Source organism: Equus asinus, chromosome 27 (genome assembly GCF_041296235.1).
Source record: "Equus asinus isolate D_3611 breed Donkey chromosome 27, EquAss-T2T_v2, whole genome shotgun sequence".
Classification (NCBI taxonomy): Eukaryota; Metazoa; Chordata; class Mammalia; order Perissodactyla; family Equidae; genus Equus; species Equus asinus.
Window position 1 is genome coordinate 1799550 of NC_091816.1, and position 17622 is coordinate 1817171.

Consider the following 17622-nt stretch of genomic DNA (forward strand, 5'->3'; position numbering starts at 1 on the left):
CTCTGCATTCGTCGTCTCTGGTGAGGCTCCTCTGTGACTCCACGAATGAAGTCCGCCAGTCCTCCCACTCTGTGCCTTCACACCCAGGGACAGAGTTAGGTGGTCCCGGAAGAAAGCAGGCAGACTTTGGGCCCATTCCAGAGGTTCCTTCCTCTAGGGTGGTTCTTTTTGCTGACTGGTGGGGGCTACAGAGAAGGGCTGTTGGATATAGGATAAAACAAAGACAGGAAACAACAGTTTTCCTGAAAGACTGCAATCCGTATCTGTTAGAAAGTATGAGGAACAGGGCTGGCCTGGTGGCGTAGTGGTCAAGTTTGCATGCTCTGCTTCAGCTGCCTGGGGCTCATGGGTTCAGATCCTGGGTGCAGACCTACACACTGCTCATCAAGCCATGCTGTGGCAGCATCCCCCACAAAAAATAGAGGAAGATTGGCATGGATGTTAGCTCAGGGCCAATCTTCCTCACTGAAAAAAGAAAAGAAAAGAAAGTATGAAGAACAAATCAGTGAAAGCCTGAACACTAGAAACGGTTGAGGGTGGTGTTGGTGCTTTGGACAATAGCCAACTTGATTTGAGTTTTACTCTAAAAACTAGTGAGACATGGCCCCATTTTGGGTGTGAGGTGGCATTTTATCCATCATGGCAAAGTGTTATTCAGACTCTTTATCACCTGAGGCTCTCTCCAAACTCCACAGGACACTTCAGCAAAGGACAGAAGCCCACCTGCAAGGGGAGAACTTGAATAACATCTTAAGATGGCGGGTCTGAAGCGCCCAGCCCACTGCCTGGTCTAAGTGTGGTGCTAAGGAAGTGTTAGTTCCTCTTGCTGCCTTGAGAGACGTGAGGCTAACAGAGTTTTGAGGGAAGTTGCTAGTCTGAACTCTGTACATTCGCAAAGTGGACTATACTTGTGATGATATCATAGAATGTTTGGAGGGAAAGGCCCTGAGAGATCATCTTTGGGTATAATTCTTCTTCTTTTATTTTTCCAGCTTTATTGAGGGGTAATTGACCAAAAAAATTGCATATATTTAAGGTGTACAATGTGAAGATTTGATATAAGTATGCAGCGTGAACCGATTACCACAATCAAACTGATTAATACATCCATCACCTGACTTAGCTACAATTAAGTATTAAGAATACTTGAGATCTATTCTCTTAGCAAATTTCAACTATCAAATAACTATAGTCACCATGCTGTACATTAGACCACCAGACCCTATTCATCTTATCACTGAAAGTTTGCATGCTTTGAACAACATCTCGCTTCCCTCATCCCCCACGCCCTGGCAACCACCATTCTACTCCCTGCTTGTATGAGTTCAACTTTTTTAGATTCCACACATAAGTGAGATCACACAGTATTTGTCTTTCTGTGTCTGGTTTATTTCACTTAGCATAATTAGCATGTAACAATATTCCGTTGTATATATATATATGCCACAACTTCTTTATCCCTTCACCCACTGACGGATGATGAGGTTGTTTCCATGTCTTGGCTGTTGTAAATAGTGCTGCAAGGAACATGGGAGTGCAGCTATCTCTTCGCAATACTGATTTTATTTTCTTTAGACATATTCCCAGAAGTAGGATAGCTGGATCATATGGTAGTTCTATTTTTAATTTTTTGAGGAGCTTCCATACTGTTTTCCGTAGTGGCTGCATCAATTTACATTCCCACCAACAGTGCACAAGAATTCCCTTTTCTCCACACCCTCCTACACTTGTTATCTCTCGTCTTTTTTTTTTTCTGCTTTATCTCCCCAACGCACCCCCCGCCCCCCATACATAGTTGTATATCTTAGTTGCAGGTCCTTCCAGTTGTGGGATGTGGGACGCTGCCTCAACGTGGCCTGACAAGCGGTGCCGTGTCCGCACCCAGGATCCCAACCCTGGGCCGCCGCAGCGGAGCAAGCAAACTTAACCACTCGGCCACGAAGCCGGCCCCTCGTCTTTTTGATAATGGACATCTTAATAGATGTGAGGTGATATCTCATTGTTGTTTGATTTGCATTTCCCTGATGATTTGTGGCGTTGAACCCCTTTTCATATACCTCCTGGTCATTTGTATGTCTTCTTTAGAAAAAGGTCTATTCAGGTTCTTTGTCCATTTTTAAATTGGACTCATTAGTTTTTTGCTGTTGCGTTTTATGAGTTCCTTATGTAGTTTGGATATCAGCCTTTTGTCAGATACGTGGTTTGCAAATATTTTCTCCCATTCTGTGGGTTGCCTTTTCATTTTGTTGTGGGTCTAACTCCTCTTTAACCCACACCAAAATCTGACCAGAAGGCCTAATTCATCAGAATCCTATTGATACTAAATTTGTAGAGGAAAGAAGAAAATTGTGAGAAAACCAGTTGGTGACAAGGATGTTTAAATAAACATGGAACTGTCCAGGTGGCAGCCTGTGTTCAGCGCTTACTCCTCTCATCTCAGACCTCGAGTCTCTAGTCCTGGGTGGTGGTCACTGAACTCAGAAAGATGAGGCACCAGCAGCCCTGGAGTCAGAGAAAACCAGGTGAGTTCTGTTCTCTGTAAGCCACATACTAGGACAGGAACAGGGGCTCATAGTTTGGAAAGTTTTCCAATAACAAGCCTTGCTTAAGCAGAGAATTCACTGAATCAGAATACACTGTTTGGGACCCGGTGCACACTTTCCCTGCCGTTGGAGCTCAGTAAATGTGTGCTTGTTCCCCGCAGGACTGTGCTTGCGCCCGCGCCGTAGAAAGGCCCACCGAGTCACGGTGGTGTTCTCCGTCCCCTCGGTCCTGTCTGCTGAGCACTGCCTCCCTGCTTTTCTTCACGGCTCTTGCACGAAAAGACATCTAGGGTGACAGGAAATGTGATGACTCAGCCGACAGGAGATTGTGCCCTTTTTATTTGCCTTTTTCTGTTGGCCTCAGGCTCTGATACGGGGACACCGGGTTACGGTCGTGAATGTTTTTATCACGGAAGACACGCGCGGATTACCCTGGGCCTCTGATGACTGAAAGGTCGGATGCGTGTGGCTGTCTGATAGCTCTTTGTTTTCCACAATCTTTCGACTAGAAAAGGAAATCGAGGTGTGTTTCCATCATGCTGACCAGCAGGGGCCAGGGGTCCCTTCGCTTCGGTTTGTGTCTCTGGTTGTGTATACTGATACCTTTCTTTAAAGGTAGGTTTTGTGTCTGCTTGATCTCATATTCTTGAGCTACATGTATTTACTCTCCTTTTCTGGTTGGTCTTGCTGCACAGAGATGCAATATTCTGTGGCTGAACACGTAGAATGTCTGCACAGGAATTACTGCTGTTAGAATTGCTAATTAAGCTATTTATTGATTGATTAGGCTTCACACGTAAGATGAGATTTTTGGGGGTGTAATGGGGAGGACAGTGAAATGTTGCAAATGATATTTTATTTTTCCAATCAAAATACGGCAGTAATAATAATGATGCAGTTTTCTATCCATCTCTGCTAAGGATGTATTCAATATATTTATTTGTATTTAATATTTTCTCTAAACTGTGTTTTATTTGTGAGCTGAAACTATTACTCCGTCTATGACCCCTTCGTTTTGTACTCACCTTTGTCCTGGGAAATGTGCCATGTTACTGTGCTGAAGTGTGTCCTAAGACTCAGATCGTTCATTGTAAAAGTTAAGAGACTTAGCCACGGACAGCTGCGGCTCTGCTGAGCCACACCGCGCCCCTGGGCGCTGGCTGCGGGGGACCCAGCGGCGGTTCGGCTAAAACGTCTCCAAGGGAAAAAGTGTCTCAAAGAGAGAAAATGGGTAATGGGGAGGATTGTTTTTTATTGTCTCTTCTATGTAGAAATATTTCTATCAGTCTTAATTCTGATATTAAGAATGGTGTTTTACATTTAAAATTGTTCTTTCCTGGTAAAATCTGTATTTCAGTGTTTCCAACTGCATTCATCAAACAACTCTTTTTATTTAGTAATATAAGAGCCATCCTTTCATTAATTTTGCCTAACAAGCTTTTCAATCCCTTTAAATTTTTTCTTTCAGGATATAAATCTCTTTAGGAAATTTGTAGAATAATATTTCAGGTGTCAAATTTGAATGCTATAAGGGAAAATATGGAGGGCGTGAAGGAAATGAATTATGCCGAATGAGGGCGAGTAACCTGCTTTCAATGCATTCTTACAAAATACAAAGATATGCATTAAACTATTGTCTAAACTTTAATAACAGAAAATGCTATTGTATAAGAACCAATTTTGAATTCTTTAAAAAGCATTTTAAGTAAATTTGCCTTAAAAACCTTGCACTCTCACTAATCTCCAAAATAATTGAATTTCAAAGTTGATTTTGAAAGGAGTACGCCTTGTTAATTAAGACCTTAGTGGAATTCCTAGTAATTCCAGTTTCGTGGTGAAGGTTTCCCAGCTAAACGCCTGCTGGTGGCGGAGACAGAGTCAGCTGGCGCAGCGTTTGAGGGGCAGCCTTTGCTGGGGTTACGGGATCAGTAAGACTGTGAGTGCTGTTCAGCGACCTAAGCAGACGGCCGAGCCTCGGGTCTCCCGGGTGTTTGCGGGGCCTCAGACTTTTAAGAGTGCTCTTATGAACAGTATTTTATTAGTTATCTCGCCAGGCCTGAGATGTAGGCGTTACTCTTCTGTCTCTGTTGCAAAGATGACTAGCAAGCCTAGCAAGCAAGACTAGAAAGGAGCTGAAACAGGCACCAGGGGACGTGCGTGGGAAGGCCCTGTGCAGGAGCCAGGGCACCCAAGGGGTTTGGATGCCCCACTGCCCGCATTGCCCGGTGGTGGAAGCCACCAGAACCTCCCCACCTGCCAGTGCCCTCTCTGCCTCTCTAACTCTTCCCTCTGTTTGCCCACGCAGGCTGCGCAGGCTGTGCATCTGAGGAGAGGCTCTTTCACAAACTGTTTGCTCATTATAACCAGTTCATCAGGCCTGTGGAAAATGTTTCTGACCCTGTCACGGTGTATTTTGAAGTGGCCATCACACAGCTAGCTGACGTGGTAAGTGCCGCGAGCTCCCCGCTGCTCCTCAAGGAGCCCCAACTCTGAGGGTCAGAGCCATTCCCGAACATTGTCCCCGCTGGTGCACACGGTATATAAGTACACGTAAAAAGTACGCACAAACAAAAATCTACATGAGTGCTGGCCCTTCAGAGCCATCCATTGGGAGGGAGCTATTCTCCCCACCGATGCTGTAATTGTTCACATTAAGGCAGAGTTTTTCTGGAAGTGCTTGCAGAACCAGTTTATGAAACAGAGAGGTGACGGGGAAGTTGTAGGGAGAATACAAAAGAAGGTGACTTCCGTGTGCACCTATTATGCACCAGACACTGCCTACACTCACTGGCCGTCACCTGCCTTTTGCAGCTGAGGAGACGAAAGCTTAGTACAGCAACGTTCCCGAGGTCATACAACTACCAGATGGTGGACCCAAGGCTTAGAGCAGGCCTGCTCTGTCCCAGAGCTCATGCTCTTTTCACTCCATGGAGAAAGAGTTGCTCTAAGTCTTGCACATTCTGTCAGAAAGAAAAATTCACTTTCTATCATATAGGGTTCCATCCAGGCCTGAAAAAACATGAGAATTCAGAGCTCTTATTTTAATTAATTGCTATGGTGTTCAAGGGCAAGCAGGACTAGAGTGCTTTCTTTTGAATAACCTTCACACCCTGGTTGCTAGGGGAGAAGGTAGTGGGACCTGGTACACTAACTTCGAGCAGGGTTCTGAGCTCCAAGGCCTAGGAGCGGGCAGGGCTGGCCTGAGCCACAGGACTGGGACCAAATTCCAGCAACAGGCAGGCTCAGGAGGAAAGGGAAGTCTGAAGCATCTCCAGAGGCCGGGGTGAGAGAGCGTTCCTGAGACAGCAGTGCACAGACGGAGGGAGCCCTTACCAGGTCAGTCCCGGCCCGTGGACGGGGAGCGAGCCCTCCCTTCTCCTAGACTTTGCCGGAATACAGTGGGGCTCTCTAGGTGTACTCGGGGAAAGACCTTAACCGCAGATGTGAAGTCAGGGCCCACCTTTCTCCAGCCCATGCTTCCCGGTGGACTAGGCTGACCCTGGCCTGGTCCTCTAGCTTCTGGCCCAGGCTGGAAGTGTGTAGACACTGATACAGATTGGTTCAAATAAAAAAAGCCAGATGTTTTCTCTCACCTAGATAGGCCCACTCATTCCTTTAATAAATATTTCTTTTGTGTCTATTCTGACCACCTCTCCCTCACCCCCTAAATAGCTTAGTACTGGTTACTGGTTTCCTACTGGGCTGGAAGCCGTACTTGCTATGGATTGGGTTGCTATGAACGGAAGACTGAGCTGTTTCCTCTAAAGTACATGAAGGTCATGTCACTGTACAATGTCACTTCAAGTCCCTGGTTGATTTGCCCTTTCAGACGTTGTTCTGGAGCTGGTGTGTGGGGGACTGCTGAATACAGATTTTGACATCGCATTTGGCTGTTATCAAGCAATAAAAAAAATAGCACAGCTTAAATAAGACGAGTTTCTTTCTTATGTAACAGAAATCTAAAGGTTAACAGTCTAGGAGGTTAACACCAGGTGGCTTCATGATATTAGCAGTTGCACCACCGTGTTCAGTTGCCCAGGTTATGCACTGCATCACTCCAGGAGATGTCAATCACATGGTTTGTGATGCTGAAAGCATAAGGCATACGTGGTGACAGTGACCAAGGTTCCTTCTATCTTTCTATTTCACCATCTTTAGCATGTGGTTTCTTCTCTTGGTGTTGCCTCAAGGTCCAAGATAACTGCTGATTTTCACTCACCATATGCACATTCTTGGCAAGATGTACGAGGAAGGGAGAAAGGGGCACATAGCAGACACCTGTGACTTCCTTAAGGCTATTCTCAGAACTCCCACTGAGAGCTTCTGCGTCCCCTCTCACTGATGACCTCTAGCTGCAAGGGAGACTTGGGAAATGTAGTTTTTTAAATCAAAATTTTATTTATTGAAATAATTGTAGATTCACATGCAGTTGTAAGAAATAATAGAGAGATTTGGACGCTCCGCCCAGTTTCCCCAATCACAGCCACGAACCCGCCTTCCATTTCTAAAATTTTGTCATTTTAAAAAAGTTATATATAATGGAATCATACCGTGTGTAACCTTGTGGGATTGGCTTTTTCACTCAGCATAATTCCCTAGAGATTCATCAAAGTGGGTTGTATCAGTAGTTGATTTCTTCTTTTGGTGAGTAGTATTTCACAGCGTTTATACCAGGGTTTGTTTAACCATTCATTGTCTCAAAAACATTTGGGCTGATTCCAGTTTGGGTCCGTTACAAGTAAAGCTGCTGTGAACGTTTCTGAACAGGTGTTTGTGTGAACATGCGTCTGTTTCTCTCCGTAAAAACTGAGGGAGGCAATTGCTGGGTCATATAGTACTTGCACATTTAGTTAAGAAACTGCCAAAACGCTTTCCGGAGTGTCTGTACCCTTGTTCATGCCCAATCCCAATGTACAAGTGATCCAGTTTATCCACGTCTTTGCCAGTATTTGGGTTGTCACTATTTTTTCTTTACCATTCTAAGAAGTATGTAATGATATCCCATTGTGGTTTTAATTTGCATTGCCCTCGTGACCAATGATATAGAGCATCTTTTCATGAGCTCATCTGCCATCTGCATATTCTCTTCAGTGACATGTTCGTGTCCTTTTGCCCATTTTTGAATTGGATTGTTTGATTTCTTTTTTTTACTGTTGAGTGTTGAGAATTCTTTCTATATTCTAGATACTAGTGCTTTGCCAGATATATGATTGGCAAATATTTTATCCCAGTTTGTAGCTTATCTTTTCATCCCTTTCACATGGGCTTTCACATGAAGCTTTTAATTTTGATGAAGTCCAATTTATCCATTTTTCTTTTGTATGTTTTGCTCTTGGTGTCAAGTCGAAGAATTCTTTGCTTTATCCCAGATCCTGGAGATTTTCTATTCTTTTCTAAAAGTTTTACTATGTTTTACATTTAAGCCTGTGATCCATTTTGAGTTAATTTTTGTCTAAGATGTGACATGGGTCCTTTTTTTCTCTTTTTTTGGTCTATGGGTGTCCAGTTGTTCCAGTACCATTTAGTGAAAAGGCCATCCTTTTTCCATTGAATTAGTTTTGCACTTTTATGAAAAATCAGTTGCGAACATTTGTGTGGCTCTGTTTCTGGGTCTTCTATTCTGTTTCATTGATCTAGGTGACTGCCCCTCCACCCATACCACACACACTTGATCGTTGTAGCTGGAGAGTAAGTCTTAATGTTGGCTAGAGGGATTCCTACCACTTTACTCTTCTTTGTTAAGATTCTCTTAGCTATTCTGGGGCCCATGCCTTAGAATAGCTGCATATGTCCACAAAAGACTTTGCTAGGATTTTGATAAGAATTGCATAAATCTATAGATTTTACAACAATGAGTCTTCATGCTCATCTTTACTATGTTGGGTCTTTTAATCCATGAATGTGGAATATTTCTTATTTATTTAGCTCTTCTTTCTTCAGCATTTTGTATGTTGATCTTGTATCCTGAGATCTGGCTGAACTCACTTATCAGTTTCAGTATTTTTATAGATTCCATGAATTTTCTATGTAGGCAACCATGTCATATGCAAATAGAGGTAGTTTTATTTCTTTCTTTCCAGTCTGTGCCTTTTTTCACTTTTCTTGTCTCATTGCAGCAGCTAGAACTTCCAGCACTGTGTTGAGTGAGAGCGGTGAGAGAGGACATCCTTGCCTTGTTCCCCATCTTAAGGAAAGATCTTCAGTCTTTCACCAATTCATATAATGTTAGCTGTAGATGTTTTGTAAATACTCTTATCAAGTTGAGAAAGTTCGCCTTTGTTCTTAGTTTTCAGAGGGCTTTTAATCATGAATTGATGTTGAATTTTGTCAAATGCTTTTTCTGCATCAATTGATACAATCACATGATTTTTCTTTTCGGCTTGTTGATGGGGTAAATTACATTGATTGGTTTTGAATGTTGAACCAGCCTTGCATCTCACTTGGTCATGGTGTATAACTTTTTATGTGTTGTTAGATTCAGTTGGCTAATATTTTGTTGATGATTTTTGCATCTAAGTTCATGAGAAATATTGATTTGTAATTTTCTCCCTTTTTTTTGCTGTCTTTTTCTGAATTTTGTGTCAGAATAATACTAGCTTCATAAAAAGCATTGGGAGTTGTTCATTCTTCTTCTATTTTTTGGAGTAGATTGTGTAAAATTGATATTAATTCTTCTTTAGAATTAATTAGAAGAATTAATTAATTAGAATGAATTAATTAGAATTAATTTGGTAGAATTCTCTAGGGAAACTTACTGGGCCTGGAGATTTCTTTTCCAGGAGATTTTTAATTATAAATTCAATTTTTTTTGACAGCTATAGGCTATTCAGATTGTTTATTTCATCTTCTTTGAATTTGGCTAGTTGGTGTTTATTGAGGAATTCGTTCATTTCTTTTAAGTTATCAAATGTATGATAAAGTTAAAGTTGTTCATAGTACTATAGGATAATGGTCCCAGGAACGTGGAGTGGTATTGTGGTTCTCTGGCTTCCTCCAGTTGGGCTGTCTGATGGCAGTGCCCATAGCCATTGGTGTGGTCTGCAATTGGATGGAGAACAGGACTTGCCAGACCAGGTCCTGATCCATAAATGTGGCTGACACCTCTGAGGGTGTATACACCACGTGGAGCCTCACCAGCCTGTGGAAGTGTGAGCAGGGAGACAGGGATGTCGTCAGGACAATATTGCAACTGATTTTAAATCTCTGAACAGAATGTGGTAATTCACAGTGTACATTGGCCCTCTGAACACAGTATGCTGGTGTACAGAGAGGAAGTGATCTTTGGAAGATGCTTACTATAATTGCCTCCAAGACCTTTCTGGACCACAGAGCTAGTCCATTTCTGACTGACAGCCAATGGATTTACTGACATGACCTCTGCTGGAATCTGCAGGTCACAAGGTGACCCTCTCATGAGCAGAAGGCACTGACTTTACGTTTGGGTATTTGTAAAGCCAAGGACTGCTTGGCCAATGGACAAGTATAGTCCATTTCTTTGCTTTCCTTGACCAATAGGAAACTATGAATATAACTCCTTTTGTCGACGTTTTAAAACCCTGGGGCTTACCATGACTCGACACAAACTCATCTGAAGGAGGAAGCTTGGTAAGGTCTCCAGTTAGAGCTCTCCGGGGGGAGTGGAGACCTGCAGCGCGCCTCAGTGAACCAGAGCCGGCTGGGGTCCGAGCCCTGGCCACAGCTCCACTTGAGCCCATTTACTCTGGAGGGGGCTCGAATCTTGGGAAGCAAGGTCGGCAAGTTCTGGGAACCCACTGCTGGCCACTGGGTAGCCATCAAGAGCCCCCTGTCGTGCTGTAGGGCTGCTGAAGTCTCTGGATGTATCTTTAGTAGCTTTCCCACTGAGAGCTGGCAGCTGCTTAGCAACACACTGTATCTGGAATGTCAGCCTGGAATGCTTTTCTGCCAGATAGCCCTGCGACTCTCGTCGGGTCCTTTAGATACCTGCTGAAACTGCCTCCTCAGAGAAGCCTTTTTTGCTCTTCCTGTCAAATAGATGTGTGTGTGTGTGCCTGTGAGCATGGATATGTGCATGTGTGTATGTGTTTCTGCACATACACAGACCACCCCATCCCTCTTTATTTTTCTTCGTAGGACTTATCACTATCTTATCTTACATTATATTATGTATCTATTATTGATTTTCTGTCTCTCCAACTAACAACTAAGACTCATGAAGGCAGGGATGTTTCCATCCTGTTTATTACTGTAGTCCCAGCGTTTACAGAGCACATAGTAGGTACTCAATGTAATGAATGATTGAAGCATCAACAATGGCTTGAGGGGTTGGGGGGTGTGTTGTAGGGAGTGGTGAGTTCCAGCTGGAAGACTCCACGGTGAGCTGAGGCTGACATCTCCAGGGGCAGCTGGACTCAGGATCCAGATCCTAGAGAGTACCGAGGTTTAGTCGAGGAAGAAGGTGTTCACGGAGTGGGGAAGGAGATGCAAAAGCAGTGAACCAGGGTCGGACTTATCACCATCTGGAAGATTTCCTCTCCCTCCTTCCCGCTTTCTCTTCTCTCTCTTCTTTCCTTTCATGGAATCAGAAATCTTTATGGGCTGTGGTGATCGGAAAGCCTTCACAGAAGAGCTGAGGGTTAAATCAAATTTGAAAAACAGTCTTAAAGGCATATTTCCTTTCAAAGTCAACAGAGTTGGGACCAGATCTGGAAATATCGTATTTCTGGTTGCTTTTTATAAGTTACATTTGCAGTCTTCTTTGTTTTCCTCCATTATCATGAATAACTCAGATTTGGCTCTTTTTAATTGTAATTCTTGCTCTAAGATCCATCTTATTGGCAAGTATATTTGAGGCTAAAAATATTATTTCTTCTTCCCAGGATGAAGTAAACCAGATCATGGAAACCAATCTGTGGCTACGTCACGTATGTGTCTACCCCATGTGTCTTTCTCTTGGACCTGCATTACCTGTGTGTCAGCTCCAACAATGTCTAATGTCTAGCGTTCCCTCTTTCATCTCCAGCTTATGGTAGAGCACAAAAGATGCTGTATCTCCAAAGCCTAAAGTTCAGTCTGTAACAGCTGGCTTGATGCAAGTTTCACCAGTGCAGAAACCTAGTGGCAAGTTCTCTGGGACACAGAGACTCTGTCCTTTCTGATTTCTCTTCTCAAGTCTCCTATTTTTGTCTATACCTTGAGCTCCAGAGTCAGACGCCCACTCTTTGATCCTGCTGCACCAGGCCCAGGGACATCAGCAGCTGAGCACGAGAGCGTGTGGGTTAGGTTCCCACCAGCTGGTTTTATCAGTTATACCATCTCGTTCTTACTGTCTGAATCATTTACACAGATTTTGTAATGAACTCATCATGGTACACTTGAATTATCTTTTTAATATTAGAAATGGGTTGCTACTCCAGAATATAGTCCATGGAACATGGAAATGGAGCCTATAACCTGGTCAGCTAATTAATGATCAATAGATAATTATCTAATATCTATTGGATAATTTATATTTGCCAAAATCAGTTCGGCTACCTAGCCCCCTATTCCCCATGGATTTAATCTCGCAACTTTTGATAGAAATCAATGTACTCTTCAAATTAAAGCCTTTTAAAAAAAAAAAAAAAACTACTGAACCAACATAGAATTAGCGTTAGAAGAAAGTTATTAAGAAATTTTTTTTAAACTGACTTCTATTTTCTTTAGATCTGGAATGATTATAAATTGCGCTGGGATCCAATGGAATATGATGGTATCGAGACTCTTCGCGTCCCTGCAGATAAGATCTGGAAGCCTGACATTGTTCTCTATAACAAGTATGGGCGTCTGACAGCAGTAGTGTCTTTCCAAAGTTGCCTGTGGTACCTGCTGACCCATAGCAAAGGCAGGTTGCTAATGCTGTCTGATTTTCTTTGCAGTGCTGTTGGTGACTTCCAAGTTGAAGGCAAGACAAAAGCTCTTCTCACGTATGATGGCATGATAACCTGGACTCCGCCAGCCATTTTTAAGAGTTCCTGTCCTATGGATATCACTTTTTTCCCTTTTGATCATCAAAATTGTTCCCTGAAATTTGGTTCCTGGACATATGACAAAGCTGAAATTGATCTTCTAATCATTGGATCTAAAGTGGATATGAATGATTTTTGGGAAAACAGTGAATGGGAAATTGTTGATGCTTCTGGCTACAAGCATGACATAAAGTACAACTGTTGTGAAGAAATATACACAGATATAACCTATTCTTTCTATATTCGACGATTGCCAATGTTTTACACCACTAATCTGATCATCCCTTGTCTCTTTATTTCCTTTCTAACTGTGTTGGTCTTTTACCTGCCTTCTGACTGTGGTGAAAAAGTGACACTTTGCATTTCAGTTCTGCTTTCTCTGACTGTGTTTTTGCTCGTAATCACAGAAACCATCCCGTCCACGTCTCTCGTGATCCCACTGGTGGGCGAGTACCTACTGTTCACCATGATCTTTGTCACCCTGTCCATCGTGGTGACTGTATTTGTGTTGAACATACACTATCGCAGCCCGACAACACACACCATGCCCAAATGGGTGAAGACGGTTTTCCTCCGGCTCTTACCCCAGATCCTGATGATGGGGAGGCCTCTGGACAAGACGAGGGAGGCAAGTTCTGAGAAAAAGCGCAAAGGCCTTCCCAGTAGGCCTGCCAAAGTCAAGTTGGATCATTGCAGACAGCCCAAACGTCTGAAAGAATCCTGCCACTGCCATAGATCAGGTGAGCTTGCCACCAGGAGAAGGTTAAGTCATCAGCCTTTACAGTGGACGACCGGAAGTTCAGAGCACTCGCCTGAGGTCGAAGACGTGATTGACAGTGTTCGATTCATAGCAGAAAACATGAAGAACCAAAATGAAGCGAAGGAGGTAAGTGCCCCCCTCCAGCCGCCCCCAGCTGCAGGCCTCCAGGCCCCTTCCGGGCGTGGCGGGTCCTAGGGTGGGTTCTCTTCACAGGAGCTCAGGGGCGTTGCTCTAAGGTCCAGCTCTGTTGTTGCGCAGTTATGAGCGGACTGACTAGGGTGGGGGTGGTAAGGTGTGGCCCCAGAGCAAATCTCCACCTCCAGAAATGTTAACTCACGTGGAAATTGCTTAAGATCATCACTCAGGGCAACCTTGGTGAGTGAAACCTGAAGGCCCTGAACAAGAAACAGCCGTGGGCAGAAAGGTGGAAAGGGGAAAGCTGCCCCAGAGGGGCTGGAGCAACGGCTGCAGAGCAGCCTGCTATCTGAGAGTGGTGGAGGGAGGCGCGGGTGAGCCTGCCCGGCTCCTGTCCCACTTGTTCTGCTTGACAGGGATTAGGTGCTGACTGAAGGAGCCTTAGGGGTATTTTTAGCATCAACATGTTCCGCTCCTGCTGCCCAGAGTTTAACTATAGCACATGGGCCTCCCCTGTCCTCTAGGAGAGTTCAGGAAAATCGTTTCGGGGCCCGCCTGTGGCTGAGCGGTTAAGTTCAAGCATTCTGCTTCAGCGGCCCAGGTTCAGATCCTGGGCGTGGACCTAGCACTGCTCGTCAGACCTTGCTGTGGCGGCATCCCACATAGAAGACCTAGAACTAGCATGTACAACTAGGTACTGGGACTTTGGGAGGAAATAAAAAAGAGGAAGGTTGGCAACAGATGTTAGCTCAGGGCCACTCTTCCTCACCAAAAAAAAAAAAAAAAAGATTAAAAAAAATCATGTCAATTTTCCATACCATAAGGATGACCAGCTGAAGGCATCTGAAAACCCATGCCAGGTGTCCTAGTTTGACCTCATACTGCAGCTGCCAGCGTTCAGATCTCCTAGTGAAGGATGTTGCAAGACCTGAAGTCTGCCCTGTTGGTGCAGGGGAAGATACCGTGATTGCATGTCACACAGGCAGGGGCTGGGAGCTGTGTCACAGGATGAGTGAGCCCAGAATTCACCTTCATGGCGACACCCTCATAAAATCCAGGGCAGAGTTGCTGTTGACTCCATCACTGCCAGATAGGGGTCTCAAGACGCAGCTTGAGACTTCGGCAGAAGGTTGGAGGTCAGGAACTAGAAGGAGGTGAGACACGCAGTGACCTCTCCACGGCCAGCGTGACTTGGGGTCTCGAGGACTGCCTACTCCTGATGAGGCATTCCTTCATCATACCTCACCCCACGCCCCCGCCTCAAACCCATTTCCCAGGCTTGCCGAGAGGTCAGAACACAATGACAATGACAAGAGTGGAGCTCTCTGAGCACCTATTCCTTGGGAGTCGGGGAAGTCCTTTGTGACCCAAGGAATCCCGCTTGCTCTGTCGGCAGCTGCCCGAGGCCCTAAGGGGCGCGTGCATCCCCCGTCCTCAGACAAAACAGGACTTCTTCCGTGTTCTGTATAGGAGGCACAGGTTAACCCGAATGCTACCAATGTTTGCTTTGAAAATTGCCAGGGAGATCTTCTTTGAAAAGGAAGCAGCTTATTTATGAAACAGCATATTTCCTATGCTTTTGGCTTTTAAAAGTTGCTTTAACTTTTTATTTTCCTTTCAGGTGGAAGACGACTGGAAATACGTGGCCATGGTGGTGGACAGAGTATTTCTTTGGCTATTTATCATTGTCTGTGTGTTTGGAACTGCAGGGCTGTTTCTACAGCCACTACTGGGGAGCACAGGAAAATCTTAAGGCTGTATTTTCCTCTTATCTTCAGAAAGTACAGATGCTTTATTTGTTCTCTGTTCCTACCACAAGGGAAGGGACATAAAGCTTTCCCGTAGATGACTAGATGAAAAAAGAGGACATTATTGCAAATTAGGAGTCCAAATGCCCTCTTATGTAGCAGAGAGGGGCACTTGAAGACGCGTTAACACTGGCGCCCAGAGCTGGCAGCACTCACAGGCTTCTCTTGTCTGTACATGATGGGAAAGACCCACCATAGAGCAAATCCTGTACGGCATCAACCCATGCTAGAAGGACGTTCTGTCGTACCTCCAGTTCATGCTGCTTGTCAGCACAATGACACACGCCAGACGTGAAACTCTGGAGCCTGGACCTCGCTGACATTTGCAACACTTGTGAACTAGTATTACGTGCTTGCTTTCTCGCGCATGTCTCTGTGATGTAGCTCACACACTTCTGCATTATTTGATACGTTAATAGGCAAAAAGCGGGTGGTCTGAGTCTATCTCAGCGGGCTGTGTTTAATTAGCATTCATATCGCATGAAACTTGAGTGGGAACCCAGCACGATGCTAGGCATCGCAAGTGTAACAGAAATAGGTTCTTGTCCCCAAGCACTTGCGGCTTTTTAGGAAATGTCATAAACACAAAGATCTCCAAGATTAGGTGTCATGTGGGGAACATAATTAGAGCAATCAAAATAGTGGAATGACGTGGTAGGGCCGGGCAACCGGAAGAACCTTTGTTATGGGTCAAAAAGGTATCTTTTCTATAACACTTTCTATTTGTTCATTGTAGCTGAGACTGAAAATAAAATTATTTCTTGGGGCCGGCCCCGTGGCTGAGTGGTTAAGTCTGCGCTCTCCGTTTCGGCGGCCCAGGGGTTCGCTGGTTCGAATCCTGGGTACGGACATGGCACCGCTCATCAGGCCATGCTGAGGCAGCGTCCCACATGCCACAACTAGAAGGACCCACATCTAAAAATACACAGCTATGTACTGGGGACCTTTGGAGAGAAAAAGGAAAAATAAAATCTTAAAAAAAAAAAATTATTTCTTCTCTAAGACATCGTGATCTTGCACCTTTTGGAGCAATTCCTTTTCTGAGAGGGAGAACCTTGGGAATCTATTTTATTCCACTCTAATTTATTATCCTCTTATTTGTTGTATAAATATTACCATAATTTTAAAGATGTATTTTAAAGCAGAAAAAATAAATCTAGCCTAACAAAGGAACTGATTTCCTCTTCGCCTTTTGCCTTCTAGTTCTCGTCTATGTGCACACATAATTTTACACTTCCATTTTACCTTTCAATTTTGCATTTTGCTGTTTTCTCAAAACATTATGTCAGCAACATTTCTGCGTGATGTTACATAGTCTTGAAGTATAATTTTTGTGACTGCATAATCTCCATCATGTTGATACACCGTGACTTCTATCACCACGTGTCAGTTCTTCCCCGTCTGTCTATCCTGGAGCATAAGGCAGTCTGTGGTACACCAGGTGGAGGTCTTAAATTTGAATTACGCTGTTTTAAAGTATTTTTAATCCTTCTCATATTTGTGATTGTAGTACCTATATTTTATCTATGTTTACAGAAGTTTGGTTGGTACTTGATACTTTTTTTTTACTATTAAGATAATCAATATTTAATTTCATTTTTAAAAAAGTGTAACTGTGGTAAAATATACATAACATAAAATGTATCATCTTAACCATTTTTAAGTGTACAATGCAGCGGTATTAAATACATTCACATTGTTGTGCAACTGTTACTGAACCAAAGCAGGTTTGCTTCTGGGTGAGTTGACATCAAAGCCTTTACCAGAAGGAGTTGTCACACAAAGTAAAATTTATTTGCAGTGGATAAAGAGACCACAGGGAACATTTCCAAAGCTGTGGCCCCTGAGCAAGGGGGAGGAAACATGTGCCTTTTATTTCAGATGGGGAATAAATATTCAGAAGGTAAGTTTCATCATTACGTGTAGAGGTGGGCATAAACTCTCACGGGTGCAGTTTGAAAACGTGCCTCCACATACATTGCATATTGTGTTACTAAGGTTACGCTCCTCCTGGGGTGGAGATCTTAACGTTAAAATGAAGCACAGGTAACTCTTGGATACTTCTCAGCCCCTCTGAGCAGCATCACTTTTGTGGTGGGGTTTGGATCACCAGTTCAGAGTGGTTGGTAATTGCATCTCTTAACAACTGAAAAACAACTTTGAGAAATAGTTAAGTGCTTTTGAAACTTCCTTTGAGTTCTTCCTTTGAGGGCAGTTAGTCAGTGACACAACCATCACCACCATCTACCCCCAGAACTCTTTTCATCTTGCGAAACTGAAACTCTGTACCCATTAAACAACAACTTCCCATTCCCCCTGTCCCCAGCCCCTGGCAACCACCACTGTACTTTGGCTCTATGAATTTAACTACGCTAGGTACCTCATATAAG

The 17622-nt window shown here is 43.9% G+C and overlaps 1 protein-coding gene across 3 annotated transcripts; it reads left to right on the forward strand.

Annotated features, from left to right (window-relative positions):
• The first annotated feature begins 1848 nt into the window (after window positions 1-1848).
• On the forward strand, window positions 1849-16945 carry CHRNA6 (cholinergic receptor nicotinic alpha 6 subunit). Of its 3 annotated transcripts, none has more exons than XM_070499921.1 (8): window positions 1849-1988; window positions 2441-2522; window positions 2705-3158; window positions 4849-4988; window positions 11402-11446; window positions 12228-12337; window positions 12440-13415; window positions 15046-16945. In XM_070499921.1, the coding sequence occupies exons 3-8, from the start codon at window positions 3080-3082 to the stop codon at window positions 15175-15177; spliced, it is 1482 nt and encodes a 493-aa protein (XP_070356022.1). In that variant the 5' UTR covers window positions 1849-1988; window positions 2441-2522; window positions 2705-3079; the 3' UTR covers window positions 15178-16945. The 3 variants fall into 3 exon arrangements, with proteins under 3 accessions (XP_070356022.1, XP_070356023.1, XP_014693290.3); XM_070499922.1 differs by having other exon boundaries at window positions 2908-3158; XM_014837804.3 differs by lacking the exons at window positions 1849-1988; window positions 2441-2522; window positions 2705-3158 and adding an exon at window positions 3389-3774.
• The last annotated feature ends 677 nt before the right edge of the window (window positions 16946-17622 follow it).

Coding starts and splice junctions, on each gene's coding strand:
- CHRNA6 (XM_070499921.1), top strand. CDS start 3,080: ATGCTGACCAGCAGGGGCCAGGGGTCCCTTCGCTTCGGTTTGTGTCTC. Junction 4,989..11,401: donor TCACACAGCTAGCTGACGTG/GTAAGTGCCGCG, acceptor TCTTCTTCCCAG/GATGAAGTAAACCAGATCAT. Junction 12,338..12,439: donor GACATTGTTCTCTATAACAA/GTATGGGCGTCT, acceptor TTTTCTTTGCAG/TGCTGTTGGTGACTTCCAAG.